The sequence below is a fragment of the Ptychodera flava genome, chromosome 7 (assembly GCF_041260155.1).
Source record: "Ptychodera flava strain L36383 chromosome 7, AS_Pfla_20210202, whole genome shotgun sequence".
Lineage (NCBI taxonomy): Eukaryota > Metazoa > Hemichordata > Enteropneusta > Ptychoderidae > Ptychodera > Ptychodera flava.
In genome coordinates this window covers 16,815,993-16,836,905 of record NC_091934.1, presented here as the reverse complement: position 1 = coordinate 16,836,905, position 20,913 = coordinate 16,815,993, and the positions used below count along the sequence as shown (strand labels likewise).

Genomic DNA, 20,913 nt, shown 5'->3' with positions numbered 1-20,913 from the left:
AATGTTTTATAGTTTATCAATGCCATGGTCTTCACTGTGTTCAATTAGTATTAATTTGCATACACAGAGACAACAAGGTTCCATATTGTACATGGAGGGGTAACTATTGTGCAACACATGCACACAACTATAGGGCATATTCACTGACTCTGTATAGTTTGAACCGCCTGTATAACTATAATGAAGAGTTGAAGACAAAAACACTTTCACTAACCTTTTTATCGATTAATTTTGGTGTTTGACCCAACTTACATTAGTTTAATTCACGTACGCGTGTGTAACTATCTGTGGCTTATCGAGTCACGGACTCGTACTACCATACATACTAGTCAATCCGTTCGCCAAGTTTGATCACATTTTTTGACAAGCACGCCACAAAATCCGCCACAAAATGGAAAGAAACCACTAAGTATCGAGAAAAAAGTTTCATGTCCGGTTTATTTCAGTTAAAAAAATGCGTAACACGTAGGAAATGTCTCGCAATGTCAACAGTTCAGAACAACTACATTTCATTTACAAACCGGGTCGACTGTTATGGCCGTCTCGCTTCAGGACGGCCGGAGGTCAAATATCAACAGTTTAAAGGGGCTTTTTGGCAGTCAAACGCTTGAAAATTCACAAAATACACTTCAATTTAACCGAATCCTTACAAATTTCTCAATCTTGCATGTTTTGGACTTCGAAAACCTTAACCTCGGGTTCCATGTCGAGAGTTAGGCATCACACAGTGCCGCCATCTTGGCCGCCGATACGTTCGAAGTTCACTATCGCGATCGATTTGGTCACCAAATCGCGTCATTTTTCCATAAAATATTCTCAAAAAAACTGTAAAATCTATCATTTCTATCACCCAGAGGGCAGTAGCTTGGCATAATATAGTTGTCTTCCGTGTCTACGGCATGGTGAAGCTTTCAAAACGTACGTACGTGTTTCGTTCAATGCACTGTGGCCGTATCCATATCCGCGTACGGGTGAAACTGCAGACCTGATTAAATATTCATGAAAACCGCTGACCTCTTTTGAAGAAAGTTCGCATAAATTACTGGAATTTTCGATTGTTAGGCTGCATGATGTCATTATTTTAGTCCTTATATGGTACTAAACTGGGTTCAAGGGTCAGGAATACCCTCCTTCTGGCTGAGTTCGGCAATGCATAGCTAAGTTAGGCATAAGCACAGAACGCAATCACTGTCGGTTTTATATACCGACGTGGCGCTGAGAGCGAGAATGCCGTGTCGGTTTATAAACCGACGCGGCACTTTAAGGGTTAAAGTACGGGGTCGGTAAGGTTTACTGGGATGTGTTTTACGTGTTCAGCAGCTTCGCAAGGTGTACACCAGCAACAGATATTGCTGCGTCCCAAGGGACGCGTGGTTTAGTTTTTGAGGGGTCCTGCGTCCGGTTTTATGCGTAAAGGACGCAGAAATGCGCGTCATGTAAAACCCTGGAAGCCTAAGTAAATTTTTGTCGCCCTTGTATTAAAAATGTATCTGAGTTTGACTCAAACTGTAGACAATGGACTGTGATGTCCATTTGGTCCAAAATTATCAGAAAAATTAAAGAAAGTTCACAAAAATTGGTAAAATGTTGCACTGAAATTTTGGTGGGAAAAATTACGGCACTCAAAGAGTTAAGACTTTACACACAATCTGGGAGTATGGCAAAGTGTTTAGTGTATTCTACATCCCTGTAAGATTTTGCACATTGTTTAAATACTAAAGTTTAGAATGATTTTGGAAATAATGAGATATTTTTTAAAAATCAGTTTGAGACTGGTATTTGAGGAGGCAGTTGATTAATTTTAATTGATTTCAAAGGTAAATTACTGTTACAACTTCACAGTAAAGGGCTTCTTCCTACAAACCACCCTGACAGACTTGGTTCAGAAATTGTGAAAATCAGTGTTCTTTCTCCTGTTTTTGCTGAGAATTTTTGTATTCATGCCTTAAACAGTATGAAATATCAAGAGCAGGTTAACTCCTAAGCTCAGAAAATATGACAACCATCTTTAATGAGTTACTGTTTTGATGGTGCAGTGGCCAGGCCAACCAGACTTATAACCAGTGTATTGTGAATTCAAGACGCCACCATGGTGTTGTGCTTGTCACCATATCCATGTCACTCACGCTGACCATATATCTCCAATAATCAGGATTAATTCGTATTTTCTGAAAGTTACGTGGTTTTTGCTTGTCAGATAATTTAGAGAAGAAATCACAGTATTCTGGTATACTGTATATAACAGGTACAAAACTCTACATGTGCAGATCACATAGAAGGTGAAGACATTCGTAAGCTTACGCTTATTACGCACATAATCTATGCTTATTTATTTTGTGACTTCAAGTAACAAAAAAAAGTGTAGGTTATATTGTCAGGTTAATATGAGTATTTGATTCACACTTGCTTTGCCTAGGTTAACAGTAAACTTTACTTTACTGGTAGAATTATGGGCAAATGAAGAATGATTATGCTGCCCTCAAGTTTGACGGTGATATATACTGTTGTTTATTTATTGAGTGCTCCATGGGCTGTTGAGGACAGCCCTGCAAGAGGTGCTGGAGATTCATGTTATTATTATAAACTCTGCACATCAAGATTCAATTGAATAAAAAGATGACAAGATAGTATACAGGCCAGTCCACACTGTTACTCTTTGCAAACGTTTACTTTCATATGGAAAGGCATTGAAATACACAACCTGCAAAAATGCTCATATAAATGTGGATAAAAAGCTGTGCATTATGGTATTGAAAGCAGAGTACTGTTCTGTTTATGCAAAACAAAGGTTTCTCATTACAATATGCCTAGTTTATGTGTTATGCTTCATTCAGTAACAAAGTTTAATCAGTGACACCAATGATTTTCTAGGGAAAGTATAATGATTGGATTTCAAAGAATTTTCATCATCGTTATTTCTTGGAGATGTATGTTTTGCACAACAATGATTACACCTTGGAAAATAAATGCAAAATAAAGTAGGATACAACAATGAAAAGTGAGTAATAATTGATTTAAAGTTAAAGTTTGGATTTGAAATTATTTTTGAAACAGCCAATTATTATTCCCTCGTGAGTCCTCCTTGGAAGCGTTGCCAATGACAACCACTCAGGAAGGAGATGAGAAAACCGAATTCTAAATCGCATCTGATCTTTCTCATAATTTACAGAATCAAAGTCTGTAATTATTAAAGATGCAACTTTTATCTTGTCCATGCCAAAGATATCTTATTTCATCTTCATTGCATTTCTCATTCTCTGACAGAGGGGTGGGTATTTCAGTCATTTAATCCTCTTTCTCCCAAGTTTTATTTATTTCTATGGTTTGCCTGTGAAGCCTGGTAGAAAGAGCATTAAGCTCAACCAAATTCCAAGAAAATTTTAGATCTTTTTCGAATTTCAGACTGTTGCTTACTCTATTGTAAGTAGTCATGTCATCAAATGCTGTTGACTATAGAGGGCGCCATGCAATGGAAATTCAGGGCTGTTTTTCAACAAAGCTCATTGTAATTTTTCTCAGTAGAGCAAAGTTTTAGTGATTTGGTCTGTGACACTAGCAGCACTTCCATTAGTTCCATATTATTTCAATAATTCATAGCAAAACATTTTTTTATAAAGATTGATGATTTTGAAGACATTGCAGAGTGCTAGACAATGGCATGTACATAGGATAATATATTTTGTTCGTTGGGTTGCCAGTAGTTTTGCTCTGGTGGTAATTAATATTTCCACCCAATCCGCTCAAAATAGTCTTTTGTAATTTTACCTCTGCACTTAAAGGAGGCTTGATTTTGTGATGTTTTCATGTCAACTGCAAGAAGATATTTTGTCAAAATAACTGTCAATCTTTCATTTCTTCTTTTTCTCAAAGTAAACTGACTTTCCACTTTTGATGATCTCACTGGCCTTTCAGAAACAGTCTCTAAAAAAATAATTTAACAGACTGAAAGGCTAGGAATGTTCAATTATTTGATGTCGATAACTCCCATGTAAATATCACTGCAAAGATGTATTTTAATTTGTTTCTATTCACCTTTGTTATCGTCATGTTTTTTTCCTTTAAATTCGATAAAATTGGTCCAATCTCGCTGCAAAATGGAACCAATTTACCCAGGGCAATAACCAGTGGCAGTCGTTATCACTTCATTTAATTCTGCAGTCGCAGTCACATGGCCGAGACATGTGTCAGACATGAATGACAGCCTTGAAGAAATATTGATCGGAGGGTCTAAGTTCCTTGATTCCTGCTATCGATTTGGTCCAGAATTTCTCTCCTCTTATAAAACATTTAAACTTCTAGGTATTTGATATGAAAGGTTGTCTACACCTCTGGAAATATTGCAAAAAACCCCAAATTATCATTTTAATATATATCCAAATTCTTATGTAATCTTGTCAACCCCTGGTTTTGTGTTGTATATGCTAAGTATGAAAGAAAGCAATCAGAAGATTCCATTATAGATACACAATGGGGATGATGGGGGTTCAAAAGAGGGGTTGTATTAACGCCTACAAGGTTTGAGTGGCTATTCAGAATTGCTGAACTCTTTTGACTTGCCGCCAATTGAAAAGTTTATTTTTGAGATATTTATGGTACATGAAATAGTCTGAAAAATCATTCTGCAAGATTTATTGTTTTTTTGTCAAGAGATAATTGAGGTCGTGTTTTATTCATTTCGTTGTGAATTGAAAATCAGAATATTCTGTTTTGATTCATACGGTACCATTCTTCACGTTTGCACTGCTATTCCCTAGGTGATCATGAAATTTTTACAAACCCAACAGCTTGCCTTGTCATGTACGGAAAATTTGCAATTCTGCATACCAGTACCGGTATTTCAGAGAGAGACATGGTGACACCAAGCTTTATTGTACAGATAGACTTTCAGATAGTGGTGAGCGATGCTTGTGACAGCGTGTTTTTATTAAAAAAAACAAAAAATACTCTCGAAGAACCTTACTTAGGTCAAGACTGGTCCTTCCAAAAACTCTGAAAGTGCTTTTCAAAGAAAATTTTCAGAATGTTGTCCTTTCAAACATAAAACCTCACATAATTCTGTTTTTTTTTAAACATATATAAGTGTTACTTCTACATCCAAGATGACACCTTCAAGTGTATGTATTTTCCATTTAATATATTGCTGGCATAATTTTTAGCTGTGACGTTTTATGTGATACACAATCCTGACCAAAAATGCAACTTTTTAAAAACATTTTTATTGACTTTCGAAAAAGAAAAATTCCTCATGCCCTTTTACATCTTTCTACAGCTTTAATCTCCAATATGAGTAATCTACAATAAGACCCCTTATATAAAATTCTTTGTTTGCTGTCCGCATGCTGGTAAGCTTTCAGAGAAAATGAAGAAAACAAACTCAATTTTAATTGTACTGCAAATAGAAATATTTTTCTAAAAGAAACCAAATAAAAAATGATCACATGTTAATACCGGTACACGTCTGTTTTTTTGTCTGTGTTTGTTTTTTCCCTGGCCGCTGGTAGGTTTTTCAAAATCCAAGGACGCCAAACAAAGAATCTTCTTTAAATGGCCTAATGAAAAATCATGTCTAAATATTGTGTTTCTCTAGTTCGTCTTTCATTTGTACTCCATTTCTGAATTTTTTCCCTCTCTCCTGGCTTTAACAATAATTTATTTCATCATCTGCCAAAATCTCATGATCAAGCAATCAGTTGAAATGGCCTTGTACACCAAACATCATTAATGTTAATCACCATACGCATTCGGAATAATTAAGATATAACCATGTAATTGCAATTTATGTGTGAAAATTGCAGCATGAGATTTCCACTGCCTGCTTTCATTAGAGGCACTGAAACGTAAAAACTTCAATTAAATTATAAATGCAGTGTTTACGGATGATCGATAATGCTTAATGTGGATAATCTTTTACGCAGTTTAACTTGGCTACACTACGCAGACTTGGCAGATTGTGTTGCTTGATGAATTTTTATACATACAGTGTTTTATTTTGACAGCTTGATTGTACAAGTTTCATATTTTTAGCCATGGTTAGGCCGTGTAAAATTACCCATTAAAAAAACTGGAGCTGCAAATGTGGCCATAAAACTAGATTACCTGACACTGTGTCAAACAATTTTTACACTGTTTCCAGCAATATATTATTTTCAAGGCTTTCAGCCAATTTAGTCTGGTTCTCAGGTTGTGCAATAACACATTCATTAGCATAGTATATTTATTGTACAAAACACAAAGAAGTGTTTCAAAAATTACAGAGACAACACAATGATGAACAGTGCATCATTAAACAAATATATTAATAATTTCTGATAATTACTCGTAATACAAAAAATATAAAGACATATCAGAAGTTCCAATATATATATAGCTGATTGTTGAAGCTTGACAGTCAAAGTTGCAGAGCTGAATTTTTGATGAATTCTTAATATTCATGTATTCCAGCAATGTAACAGAAAAGACATTTTGCCAGATATTCAGATTTGATACTTTTGGAATTTTATTGTTCCCATAGAGATAGCACAGGGATGGCATTCATTTTGAATTTCAAATTTAGGTAAATGTTAGGTTATTTCTTTCTCTAGTACCAGAATTTTCACACTGTCTCTTGATTTTGATTTTTGAAAGAGGATGGTTGAAAGTTTGCTTGAGGAAAGTTTGTGAAAAGTTTAAGTCTTTTGTTTTCGGGAGCGAACTACCTAATTTAATATGAATGTCATAATTATACCTATTACATTCACACGTGTAAACCATATGTGTTAAAATTAATATTTGGAACTAAAGAATGCTTCAGAAGGTAGCAATAATTATGAATGTGGATAATGTGGTCAAAATTATCAAAGATATCAACTCTATTCATTGACAAAATACGGTACCGCGACATTGGGTACTGTTTAAGGCATCACAATAGCAAATTGCACATTGACAACTTGAATATACGGTAGCATTTCAGGGATCAGAGAGAAGAGCAAAAATACAATTGCTTTTGTCATTAGCAGTTTGTTTTTCTCCTCTATTGAACTGCATGGACATGTAGACGGCACAATAACCATGTCAATGCAACAAACAATGAAATTATCCTCTGATGTATCCATGACAACCAAATATACCATCAGGGAAGATGAAAATGCATTACATGTTGACCAATGGATTTAAAATGTTCCAAGTATATTTATAACATCCAAGCTACAACAGATTACAAGCTTAATCCCAAACTGTTGCCTGACTTAATCTGTATTGTATATATAATATAATACAGCCATTCTTGAAAAGTCAAACATCACATTAAACCGTTATATTACAATATTTATTGGCAGATATTTAAAACTGGACACAAATTTAAGACTCATATTTTTATCTCCTCAATAATATTTCACACTCTCCTTTTTTCTTTTTTATTGCCCGCAGTTTGGCTAAGGGCATGCAGGAAAATTTCTAGTTTTTGTAATGTGTCAGGTCGGAATATTTCTGAGCGGGTAAATTATTTTGAAACTTTGACGATCACGTTGTTACACATGTGTAAAGGCTCAGAGCACTTGTGGAACATGTGAGCTGTTTGAACTTGTGGATTTCAGCTTTTGATTGATTAGATGGCAGGAAAGGGAGGGGACATATCTGAGAAGGAGGGAGGGAGAGGGGTAGGAATATATGTCCATGGGTGAAGTTGTTGATGTGTACTGAATATTCACACTGCTTTGACCTTGGAATCAAAGAATTGTTTAATGTACTTATTAATGATGAATTATTATAATTTTGATCATAATTAATCAGATATGAGAAATGGAAAATACAAAAATAAAAAACCAATTGGTAGAAGATTGATTTTTTATGCCAGCCAGTATATAACAATCAATCAAGCTATAAATGTAATTATAATTGTTATTATTATAATTAGTCTATTACAAGAAATAATTTCCAACATTTTCTTTTAATTCATAATCATTAAGGACACTTGGAAGGCAATAGTAAAACAGTAATTAACTGAAATTACTTTATGGCGGTGTCATTGAAGAAATAATGAGCGTAGGGGGCAGATTGTAGATTTTCAGCTTTCCACTGGTGGCAAAATGGATGTAACAGTTGTGGACGAGATTTAATTCAGTGGGCTGGGAAATTGTAATCTGTGGGACAAAGTAACCAGAAATGAAATATTTCACGTCGAGTCTGCTTTTGTGGGTGATTTGACACAGTAGCTGAAAGTGACATGTTGGATTAAAACGGATGTGACCAAGGTTGGCTACTTGAACACAAGCAAAGTTTTTTCCCCGTCAACTGCTGATAGAATCTGACAGTCAGATGTGATATGGAAAATCTGCGACAAATGAAAATTTACACAGGCTTTCCATGATGACCTTCCGACCTTTCAATTTGATCCTTGCAGCCAATCAAAAAGCATTTGCGGGGAAAAATAACAATTTCCCTGTCCCAGCAGTTGTCAGTAGGTACTGTGTGTGCAGCAAAAAAAAACCAGAATGCAAACATCATAGGATGAAAATTTATGAGATTGGACTTTAAACGTTTGAGAGATCAGAGTTTGTGATTTGTGAAATGGATTTTCAGAAAAAGGCATAAAAAAGTTGACATTAAAAAGGTTGGTGGCCATCTTCACAGCTCTCGTAATCTTTCTGTGGTGACTGTGTAATAAAGAGATATGTTACTATTATAATCATCAAACTGAAGTATATGTACGTCTGTGAACTTTGGAAAAAATTCTGAAAGATCTTTTCAGATTTTCATGCAACCTTTTCAGGTGACAGTAAAAAATAAATTACTGTGTTTGTCGATTGAGCATTTATTCTCTTATAAATGTTAATTGCATGCGGGATCTTATCAGATGTGGTTATCTGCCAATCCTGTCCATTGCACTCCGTGACGGATGTAGTTTATGCAAATTACATGCAGCCGTGTCACCGTCTTTGTGAGGCAGGTGCCGCTACGATTGAACCAAATGTAGCCAAATGTAACCAATTAGTACGCCTTGTATTAGTATGCGTGTTGGCTGAAGGAGCCATAAAATTGAGTTAACCATGGTGAGAATTAAGAGGAAAGACACAGAAGGATTATAAGTCAAATATTACTTCAAGGAAATAAACTTGTCATAGCACCAGTGGCAGGAAGCAACTGAGAAGATTATTGCTTGTTGGGCGATGTAATGAATTATTTCTCAGCTACTGAGTCACTGATATTCGAGTAAATGCTGGAACAATAAGTCAAGTTATTGACTGCTGATTGTAAATCTACAGACGGCCATGGCAGCACGGCTTAAATATTATCATTAATCATAATAAACATGAGAGATAAATGGTGCAGATTCGATAAATTTAGCTTAAAGTGAAAGTGCAGTCAGTAATCAGTTGTGTGCTAGAGCCGGACAGGATCAGATGTATAAGCCTGGCCGCTCATTGTTATACAAGACGCATACACGTGGTGAAATTAGGCAGTTGTCAAATAGTAGTAATGCAACAAATGGGAGTGGATGGCATGTTTTATTCACCAGCCTTACGACAGAAACTGCCAGTGTTATTTAGATGAGAAGACGCTTGTACTTGACTCAGTAGAGACTGTAGCCTAGCTACCTAGATGATCGCTCAGCCTGCGCTGCCTAATATCACAGTCACACCTCCTGATTTAGAAATCTGCCCATCTGCCGAGGTTTCTGCCTGTAACCGGCACTGAGTGCAAGCACTAACAATATGACTGCTCCGTCTATGCTTTACAGGAACCTTGGAAAATCGGGCCTCAAAGTATCCTGCCTAGGTTTGGGTAAGTAACAGTCACCTCTCCACATGTACATAATCTCCTCTACACACAGACAATTGAACAAAGAAAAAGATCATTTCCTTTCTTGCTAATTGCCTCTCATCACTTGATTTTTCTTTTTAGTGTGTGTTATTGCCAGAGATTGTCATGTTAATGCCCGTGTGGATGCTATTCTCATTTACGTGTTTGCAGTGAATCCTGAAATAGGTGTAAATTCACATGGGGTTTTCAGGACAGGTTTTGCAGGTGCTGAAATCACATCTCGTTTATTAATATTTACCTTGTTGGCCTTATCGATGATTGATGTTCCAATGTCAGATGCACGTGCTTTGAATACCCTGATTTGTAGCGGTCGATTTTTGTGGAGGGGACGGGAATTTTATTTTTAGAGATTCAGACTGGAATTTTCTTTATGAAATTTTACATTCTATTGTTCTCAGTCTTGTAGAAGCCAAAGAAATGTGTTGATTGTCCTGTGTCTGCGTACACACCATGTTTATAATTTGGCTTTTTATGTGACTAGCATATATTCTGTCTGTCTTTGAACAATTGTCGGTACAATTGCCAAGCCTTTCCTGACATCCTGCCGGCTTTTGTACATATCCATGGCAACAGATATGGAAGGGGCTTGATGTCAACTTCAGATCTTAACCACAAATCTTCTTTGATTTTCTCGTCAAAATTTCAATAAAAAGGATCTCCAAATACTAACAATGCCGTTGTTTCAATTTGAGTGATCATGAGATTTGAAAGCACTGTTTAATTTACATTTGAGATTAAAATTTAATGTGGGATTAATCCCATGGAAATAAATGACTTCAATGCAGTATCAGATTACCACACAATAAGTTGTTTTATGCAGTCTACACAAATATTATCACGTTGAAATTTATTCATGAAATTTCAAGGACTTGCAGTGGGGAAAAAAAGAGGAAGAGATTTTTCTGAGAGCTGCGTCGTCAAATTAATCCATGCCTGTTATCCCTACAGGCAGAAATACAATCAATAAGAGTGTGATCTCAGGTAGCCTGTGTACAATGAACGGCAGCCGTTCTTTGCAGACGCATGTCTGATGATTTCCTTACACATGATGTCGGGTAATTCCTTCTCTTGCCCTAGTCGTGTTTGTGTCTGCTTTTCTGTGTCGTGACATATGACTCTGTATCCGCTACAGATTGATAGTCAAATCAAATTCATACAAAACTGTGTAATGAAGTAAATCCTCTATGTCTACCGTTAATGAATTTTTTTTTCCCACCGAAATTTCCATTATTGTGAAATTATGTGCATTGGCATGGAAATCTTTTCACCCTTATGGGGCAATTTTCCTAATTTTCCGCCAATTATTTGAGTAGCAAATTGCCTGTTTTATCGTCAATTGCAGTGCTTTCTTGCTCAAACAGCTTATGTACACGTAATCAGAAAAGCTCTTGTTTAAACTCAGATTTTGGTCAAATTTTTCATTTTCATTGTTGATTCCTGAACAAAAATTCATCATGCTCCGAGTCAGTATGATGAAAGCTATAGTGTACCACATTGGCTGAAAGTCTTTGATCAGCGTTTTACACAGGGTTCAGTACAGTTCATGCATATGGCTCAGGGTGTTCACAATAAAAAAAACCAGTTTGTCAGTTTTCAAATGAAGTGTGGCAGTATCTTTTGAAGAAGCTGAAATGTTTCCACTTTCTAGTCTGAATATATTATTCTCTTGAAGCATGATGTACCGGTATGTTTATACAGAAGTTGCTTTTTCCAGGTGAAGGGTGAATTTCAGAATATTTTGGATGAAAATGTATAAATATATTCATATGAAAACTTGCCTAATATGCATAACATGCCTAATATGCATAACATGTAAGTTAAACATTTTGAGTTTTGAGTCAGTGAGGCGTCTGAGCCAAAGTCAGAACAAGTAAAAGGTAAACATACACTGATGCGAGTACCGATTGTTGGAAATGTGTTTTTTCCTTATATGTGCTATATCAAACAACTTTATTTATTTAAGGCAGTATGTGCCTTGAAAGTGAAAGACCAAAGCTTTTGCTGTAACTTTCCGTAAGGAATCTTTCAACCATTCTCTTTCAAAATCGAGAATTAAAATCAGGGATCACTGTGCATATTTTGGTTCTAGAGAAAGAAACAGCCCAAGATTTACCGAAATTTAAAATTCAAAATGGCCGCCATCTTGTGTTAACTCTGTGGCGAAAAATAGAATTTTCGAATTTCAAAAAACTAAGCCAGTGAAAAGTTTTCGTATACCAAGAGCTTTAAAATGAACCCCCCTCCACAAGTGGTATATTGTAAAAAAATTTGTAAAGGTTTGAGAGTCTGATCTGTCCCCGAGGCACGTTCTTTTAGAACTATGTTTCAGATCTGTGTTTTTGTTATACTCACGTTTGGCAAGAAAAGTTTTGGATATTTGACAACTAGGGATTTGAAAATATTTATCAAGCTCATCAGAGGCTTGCTGTCTGCTTTATTAAATTCTGTGAAGATAAGAAAGCATATTATCCAAATTGATACAAATCAAATCAAAACCAATCTAAAAACTGTGCCTTCGTAAAATTTTAGTATCACCCATCTTTCCTTTTCAATGCCACATGAATATAATGAGCCATGGTCAACAAAAACCCATTGGGAGTAATCTTGAGACTCAGTTCTATAAAATGTGAATAGCTTCAACAACTTCTCAAATCTGTCACTACATTCACAGATATGTTTTTGATCAGACTGAACTTTCTCAAGTCGTTTCAGTATGCTGTGAAGTACTGAGTATGGCAGTTACCTTGTTTATTGGCTTTTGTAACACATTTTTGATCACTAAAAAAGTTGGAGTGGCTGAATGTATTTTTCTGTAATGTCTGTTTTTCTTCCCATACTCCATGGATATTCTCTAATCCTTCTGTTTCTTTATAAACCGTATGAAATTTTTATTGAATATCTTTTTTCAACATTCAAAATATTAAAATGTCTCTTTGGCATTTAAAATTTCCTTCCTTATTCTTCATTTGTTCTTGAAAACTTTTCATGATTTTGAAATAAAGCCATTTGCTAGGGCTTTGGTGATTTGTATTATAAATGTTGTGCAGAAAACCTTGTCTTCGGAAATTAATATTTACGGAAGGTGTTATCTGGCTGTAAGTTCTTATAGTATACAAATATTTGTCATAGTAAACATGAAAAAAGTACCATTTTCCCAGAAAGGAAGTTATTCATTTAATGAAACAGTTTCTGAACTGCATCTATTTGCCTGACATTTATCATGATATAAATGTGACTTTTCAGGGATTTTTTATGCTTTTACAAGCTTCGGCAAAAAGTACAAGTTTGGTGACATGAGTTCACCAAGACCGTTAGAAATAATTGCGATGTTACCGTCTTGCTGAAAATGTCTTATTGCCAGTGCAAAACAGTCTGAAGCCAAAACCTGAATGCCAGTAACTAGTTTAAACTACCTCAATACAAATATGGATAACACAATTTTCTTGTCACTCAAATCGGATGACATGTTGGCTTTGGTTGTAGTTTGAGATGTAATTCAGCTGTGTAGTGATTACTCCTGAAAGATGTGGCTTTTCCCTGATTGAAAAGTGTAATTTTTTGTATTTTCAGAAAACTTAAATGAATAAATTTTCAGAAACTCTGTTTTTGATCAGTGAGAGCAATATTTTTGGCACGTACACAATGCAAGGTCTCTTAGAAATAAAATTATATAGCTGTACTTTTGAAAATGACTTGATAATTGAATTGCAAGCAAGGTCACTTGTATTTCAGTTTTGATCAAAATCAATGCTATGGCTGCCAAATGAAAGTTTAATGCTCAGTATAAATGTATATGTAAACAATCTCAGTGTAAATAATATATACATGTATATGTAAACAATCTTCTCACAAATCATAACCAGTGAATTTTGTTCCCGGTACATCTGTATTTTTTAAGGTAAGGTTCGACTGCTGTCTAGCTAAATGAGCCTGAAAGAGGTTATAAATACTTTACATATTGACATTTTGTTTGATGAAATAATCAGGAAATGCGTGTGCAAGATAAAATATTAACTTGCCTTATACTTGTAAGAAATTGTAGACATGAGTTCACCAAATTTGCGTCTTTGACTCTTTACTGAGGTTGACATAACTCCTTTCCTGTGGAGGGTTGTCATCTATCTTGCAAATGCAAGGATTTGAATTTTCCATGTCTGTTACCACAGAGGCTTGCGTGTGCAGTGATCACTAAGGCAATCCCTTTGTCCTTCCGAATCCATCTTTTCATGATGAAGGAAGAACACTTTGGCCAAATTAAGAATAGAATAAACATTCTGAATTCGCATTTTATTATTTTCAGAGTCATTTTTTGCAGACAAATTGACTAACAGTTTCTAAGAGGAGCAGACCGTAAAATTTGATTTGGTTTGCATTCGATTCTGATCTTAAGAAATTTTAATTTTGACAGGAACTCAACATAATTTTTTGCAAGAAATATGTACTCTACTTCTTATGATGAAAAAAATCATGAAAAATTACATGACTTTGATAAAATTTGAGAGGCCTATGCACAGATCACTTCCCCTGCGGCATTAATAGGGGCCACAAAAATGGATTTCACTTCATTTGCTGTCCTTGAAGAAGACCTTGTTATGACCTTAAAATGTGTGATCACAGAAGTTATGGCTTTTGTGTATCTGTGCTGAAATAATATTCTTTGAAATAGTTTGATAAGTGAATTTACTCATCATCTTCTTCGCAGATGGGACCAAGGAAATCTAACGTCCTTCAAAACCCAAAATCCTTCAAGCAAAATTTCGGCGTAATTCTATCACAGAGTACCATGCTAATGTATCGTATAGAAGCTTTGCTTATCGCAACTACATCAACAGATAAATTCTGCAAATATTTTATTTCAGAGATAAAGCGATACAATGTGATTAAATCTTCAGGGATTAATTTATAAAATTGAAAGGGTATTATAAAAATGCAAATAATATTATCACTTCACTTTTAGATATGATTATCATATGAATATATATTTGTTATGTTTTTTTGGATTTACATAGAGTTGCCCTATGTACCGGTAGAGGCCCCAACACTTTGAAGGTCTGTAAAATTTAAGATAAAAGCTGCTTTGATAAAATATTCCTGTTTAATTGTGTTTTGAATATTCAAAATTAGATGTTTCTCTTAAGGCCTTGGTGTCATAGCAAAATGATGGAGATATGTGTTTGTGAAGTGGTGTATAATGCATACAAAAAGGTCGATGAACCCTATTCTTTGTTCAAGTATGCTCGGTATTGAAATAATGAAATGTGATGTACTTCTGTTTTTCAAAAATGATTTTTGCCAATTCAAATGCTTTCACGATGATATAATATCAGCAGTACATATATGTATGTATCACAATAGGCATTGTCAGTGAGCAGGTGTGAACGACATTTTCTACTTCAATATATTTATTGTTGTAAAATTCTATAGCTTGCAGCTTGTCAAATGCTTGAGGTTAGACATCAGCAAGTATGCATTTTTTATGAAAATTGTGTAACACAGGCGTGCTGGAAGGTGCCCCTAGAAAGACTGTGTGCCAAAACCGCATCTTTTTGAGTGCATGCAGTTAAAGGGAGCTCTGATGGACATGGTACTTCCTTCCTATTTGATGGCTTAGATGAGTTGTGGTTTTAGCTTGTGTGTTGCTGTTTGCACACCGATACATCACTGTGGAACTATGTAGCCGTGAAAGACATCCTTTCCTCTTGGAGTGTACATGGCAGGCAGGTGTGTCAATCCATCTATTCAGGAATTTTTTCCTAATTGCTGTGCAAACTATTCAACATCCGAAAACTCTCCAATATCTTTTTTCTCAAAATGACAGTCTGCCTTTCACGTGAGCGTGCTTGCTTCTATGTGTGTTTGATTTTGCTTGTAAATGCCCCACAGCCTGGTTAGTGTTTCATAGTAATATTTTCAATGCTCTGTGTGTGACAAGTATTGTATGGGTAATGAATGTATCAATGATGTGTCACAGATATTTTTGTTTCACAACTTTTCTTCTGAGAATCAGCAGGAAAAGAGGGATGAATGTGGTTTGTAGCAATTTCAAGGAGTGCAGATTTTGAGATTTCTTCCTACTAGACACCGATTTAATTTGTGGGATGAACAAAGTTGACTGTCACTTTTTGTATACAAATTATTGTATATAATCCATCTTTTTATAAAATACTAAGCCATTGTAATTTTTGCTTTGTATATTCCATATCAAAGACCTATTTGCTCTGATTATAATAATAGATGTGTTTTCCTCTCACACAACTGTGAAACAAACAACATTCATATGAACAAGAATTTATGATACCATTTGGAAATAATTTCTGACAGTTTGTACCATGTATGACTGTCATGGTGAAGACACACATTGTGTTATCTAAAATTCTCAATCTATATTCCCCTAAGCCTGTCTCTACCTTCATACAAGCATTGTCTGTCTTTTTCACTGCATTGTTTCCGTTCAAATGGTAACATTATATGGCAATATGTACACACTCATATTTGGAAACACTCACAGAAATGCAGTCAGCTGAGTGGATGTTGTCTCAATATGTCAGGAAAAAACCCTGATGTTTCCGCAGCAAATGCACTCAGTTGATGTTTGTATTTCTATTGGCTACAGATTGCAATCATGAGTTTAATGCTCTGGAATCAAAACCAGTCTGAAATGGCAGACCCTACTGATCCTGCTCAGCTGCACATTGCTTCTTGTCTAAATGCATGCACATCTTAAAATTTTGCTATCTATATTGAGTCAATTACAACAATTTGTTATGAGTTGAATTTGGACAAATTTTATGATCTGCATTGATTCAGCATGTGTTTTTTCATTACATAAATATCCAGACAGATAACCATAATTTCATAACCATAATTTCAAATTTTTATGTGAGAATCAGTTTAATATGCCGTAGCACAGACAGTAATGGAGGTGGCTTTGGAAATTATGTTTTAAATTATGCGCAGATGAATAAAGCTGATATGTGAAATTGAAATGTCAGTGATGGTAATGTATATTTAATTATTCTGTACTACCATGGACAAATGATAATTGGTGGTATTGGTATGTAACATCTGAATTAATGCCATTTTCTTCATCACAGAATTTGAACAAGTGATTTGTTTTGTTTTCAAATTTAGCATCATGGTGAAACCCCTCCCAGTTGACTTCCAAAATCCTTAATTTTGGTGGTGGCACCAATTTTGCAACACTTTACCTCCTGCTTGATTTCTGTTGCATGTGACATTGAAGAACATTGGTTTTAAAATTTTGATGGACTTAGTTCACTTTCATGCCTGTCTAACTGTGTGTGTGTGTGTGTGTGTGTGTGTGTGTGTGTGTATACCATATATATATATATATATATATATATATATATATATATATATATATATATATATATACACACACACACACCATATATATATATATTATATATTATATATATCCGGTATATCCATATATATATATATATATATATATATATATATATATATATATATATATATATATCGTGTCAAGTAGAACAAGCCCATTTAAAGAGAGATACTTTTTTGATATTGCTTTATTGCTCACCTTTAATAGAGTGGAAATTTCACTCTTTAATGTTAAAAGACAGGCACCAGTATTTTGAAACTCCCCACTCTGCTGTATAACCGTATGTTTAATGTTAGAGTTCATGACATGCTATATCAAGGCTACTAACACTTCCTGCTTATTACCAAATTTTAACCCTCTGCATATTGGCAATAAATTTTGGTGTCATGCATGACCGTGCATTTTAATAATGATGGATAGCGGAGGATGGTCGACACAAAGTGAGGCAATTTTCAGCAGATGCCTTGCCAGTGCTGTCAGATTAAATTTCCCTTTGAGAATTTGATCATTAGAATTTCAGATCTGTGGCTTCTATAAATACATCTTTGTAGCGGTGACCAGAGTGTGTGCATCCGTTTGTTCAAAGGTGAGATACATGTTCTATTGGTACAAGCATTAGATCCTAAAAGAGGTCTACCGGTGTGGTACAAGGCAGTTTCTTTAATTACCAGTAAAGACACAATTAGCATGGAGGACTTGTTGTCTCTGTCTGACACAGAAATCACTTTCAATTGTGAGTCAAGGTTCATTTAAATTTTCTTACACAATTTTTTTTATCATGGTAGTGAGTAGACAATTTATCTGACAGTGTGTTTCTCCATTTAATGATGACCAGAACAATGACTTGAGAAAAAGAGAACATTTTTAACAGAAATTTTTGTAGACAAAATATCAGTGTCACCACGAGTTTAAGTCTGCAGTCATCCATACAGTGTAATTGTTTCCTCTATCTGTGTAATACTATTATGAAGAAAGATAAACTAAAGTTCATTTGAAGGACATAAAACCACGATGTTTCTTTATCTTCATTGAGAAGAGCCAGTCCCTAAAATTTCTAAATTAATTTTTTGTAACCACTAATTGCAATACGTGAGAAACTGTGAATTATAGTTGGATGGATTGATGGGGGGGGGGGGGGGGAAAAGAGTGGGGTGATTCAGATGAATGCATAGACACTAGATAGATATTCACACTGACCTTCCACAATAATTTCCCTGTACAATATTATCACCAACAACTATCGACTTTTATATTTGACTACTGTAACACTGCAATGGTTCAAAAGGCAATGCAGGCTGGCAAGTGGTGACATGCCAAATGTGTTTCCCTTCAAATTCTGTTAAGATAGAAACACAATTTTTATTGTGATGTACTGGTACTCTGAAATATGATAAATGATCGACCAGACTTGGATCCCCAATAGACATCACTACTCTAGCTAAATCATTAATGTACCCGAGGGGGGTCTTTTTTACGTTTGCTCTTATCCGAGCAGCCATAAAATATTCATCGTTTTACGATCTTGGTTTGTGACACATGAATATTTCAGAGCCGTTAATGGCCATCATATTCATCATAAGATGCTGATATGTCTAATTCCTGACCCAAAAAAATCTGCACACTTGCATTTTTTAAATTTATAATTTATAGGCAAACAAGATATTGTCATCACTTCAGTCTCACAAAATTTTCGCCGTGTAAATGGAACCTCCCAGAGCTCTTCAGAGCTGCTCAATATTTTAAGATTTTTCCAAGAACAAATTAAATTTTCCTGCTCAGTTCCCTTGAGAACAGTAAATTTCCCGCTGTGCTCATGGCGTCTGGAAGCGCACATTAACATATGCATCTGTATTCATGTTTCGTTGGTAACAGTCACATATTCTCTATCTTGCTTGGTGTTTAATTACCCATGATCTTAAACCCAGTATTGGACAACAAAGTATTAATGTCTTGCAAAATGTATGAAAAATAAGAAAGACTCCAAAGTACTCTGTTGGTTGTCATAGCAAGGATTTTCTGTAACAAAATATTTGGTTTAGCTGACAGAAAATTGAGCAGCATCTACCACAAACCAGAAAATTTTCCTTAGTATTGGTCAGAAACAGTGTTGTCAAAACACACTGATATGAAAATGCAGTATACCAGCCCAACATCAGTTATGGTCGCCACCATGCCCTATAGATATGTTTGCTCTTAGTTTTGCTATCAGAAACCACATTGTTTCTTAATTTTGATATCGTTAGGATTAAAGCAAAATAATTGTAAAAAAAGGTGCATAAAGAAAATGCCACACATGAATACAGGTAAACTGTCCATTGGCATGACCTCAACATGGTCTTTATATCCAGGCATTTTTGGTGGTACATGTTGTACTGGTACATACTTGTAACATTGAATATTTGCCATTATTATCAGAGATGATAGCAATTTTTGCTTCAAACTGAGAAAGGTACAGAGGTTATGCAATACAGAATCTAGTGAATGTGGCTTGCTACTGCAGAGTGTTCTTTCCAAGCAGTAGATTCATACCATTGACAGTAGCCTTGTTCTATCTTCTACCTCCATGTTCATATCAATGAAATTAACAGGATAGGAAAGCTCACATAGCCTCAGCCATTGATTTGAAAACCTAGGCAATATGTACTGGTAAAGGCCAACCTTCCTGAACAAAAACACTTCCTGAAAAGGAAGGTCACATGACAGGTGTCAAGTGCAGTGTCAAGAGTTGAAAATGAAGCACTTGTCTGAATACGTACCGGTACATCACTGAGATGGTAATATCCTGTGTTGAAATTGACAGTCCCTGTTCAAGTCACATTGTTTGTTAGTTTCGGCACATTCAATTTTTAAGAAACAGTGTCTCACATAGATACAGGTTCAAGGGCAATGTTTAAACTGAATTGGACCAGCCATAGAGAAATAGCTACAGTCTACTGGTCTTGATGTAACTTTATGTGGAGATTATATAAATAACTGATAACGACGAACAAGGATGCAAAAATGTTTGTGAAAAATGCTCTTCATTTGCTGCATATCTTATCATCACAATATATTGATAACATAGACTGCAATGGTTTAGTGGCTTGGCAAAACATCAAGCTTCCATCTATGGTAGAATGTGATGAAAAGCCACAGATTACAATGCCTGATCAAGAAATCTATACTGTTGGAAGTGGAATGAGCTGAGCTGTTGAGAAAATATAAAAATATAGATTTCCTTAAAAGATTTAGTGAGAAATCAGAGAGTTTGACACAGTCTGATAGAATACAGTAAATTGACAGTCAGAAAATGCAAGTACAATATAGGGACATTAATTGATATTAAAGCACGCCGCAATAAAATAAAATATGATAAAATATTTACTGATGTGGTACGCACAATTTACATGCCTCATGTGTGGATTGGTAACTTGGTTTGGGTTTTACAGGGACAATACTACAACTTTGATGATAGTTTTGTTATATAAAAAAACCAAACCAATCATATTTAAACGATCATATAGCCTTACCAATACTATGTCGTTATATACCGGTACATGTACTTGTATCTCCAAATACAATTGTTAACTAATGAATTGGAGTCCCATCTAAAATTCAATCATCAACAGTCACATTGGAAACTGTGATGACAAATTGAACTCTAGGCATTTTCATATTATTTTTTACGAAGGTTAGGACTATTTTATAAACGAAACATGCCTAAAAAGTTACTAGCCAGTATTCTGGTAACTTTAAAATTTTGTGTG

General features: G+C 35.1%; 1 protein-coding gene across 2 annotated transcripts in view; it reads left to right on the top strand.

The window, feature by feature from the left end:
- The window catches only part of LOC139136881 (voltage-gated potassium channel subunit beta-2-like), a 130,629-nt gene that overhangs the window by 56,524 nt on the left and 53,192 nt on the right, over window positions 1-20,913 (top strand). For both annotated transcript variants that reach the window (XM_070704720.1, XM_070704721.1), the window contains one exon: window positions 9,716-9,759. In XM_070704720.1, coding sequence (XP_070560821.1) covers window positions 9,716-9,759 — 44 coding nt within the window. The remainder of the gene's footprint in view (window positions 1-9,715; window positions 9,760-20,913) is intronic.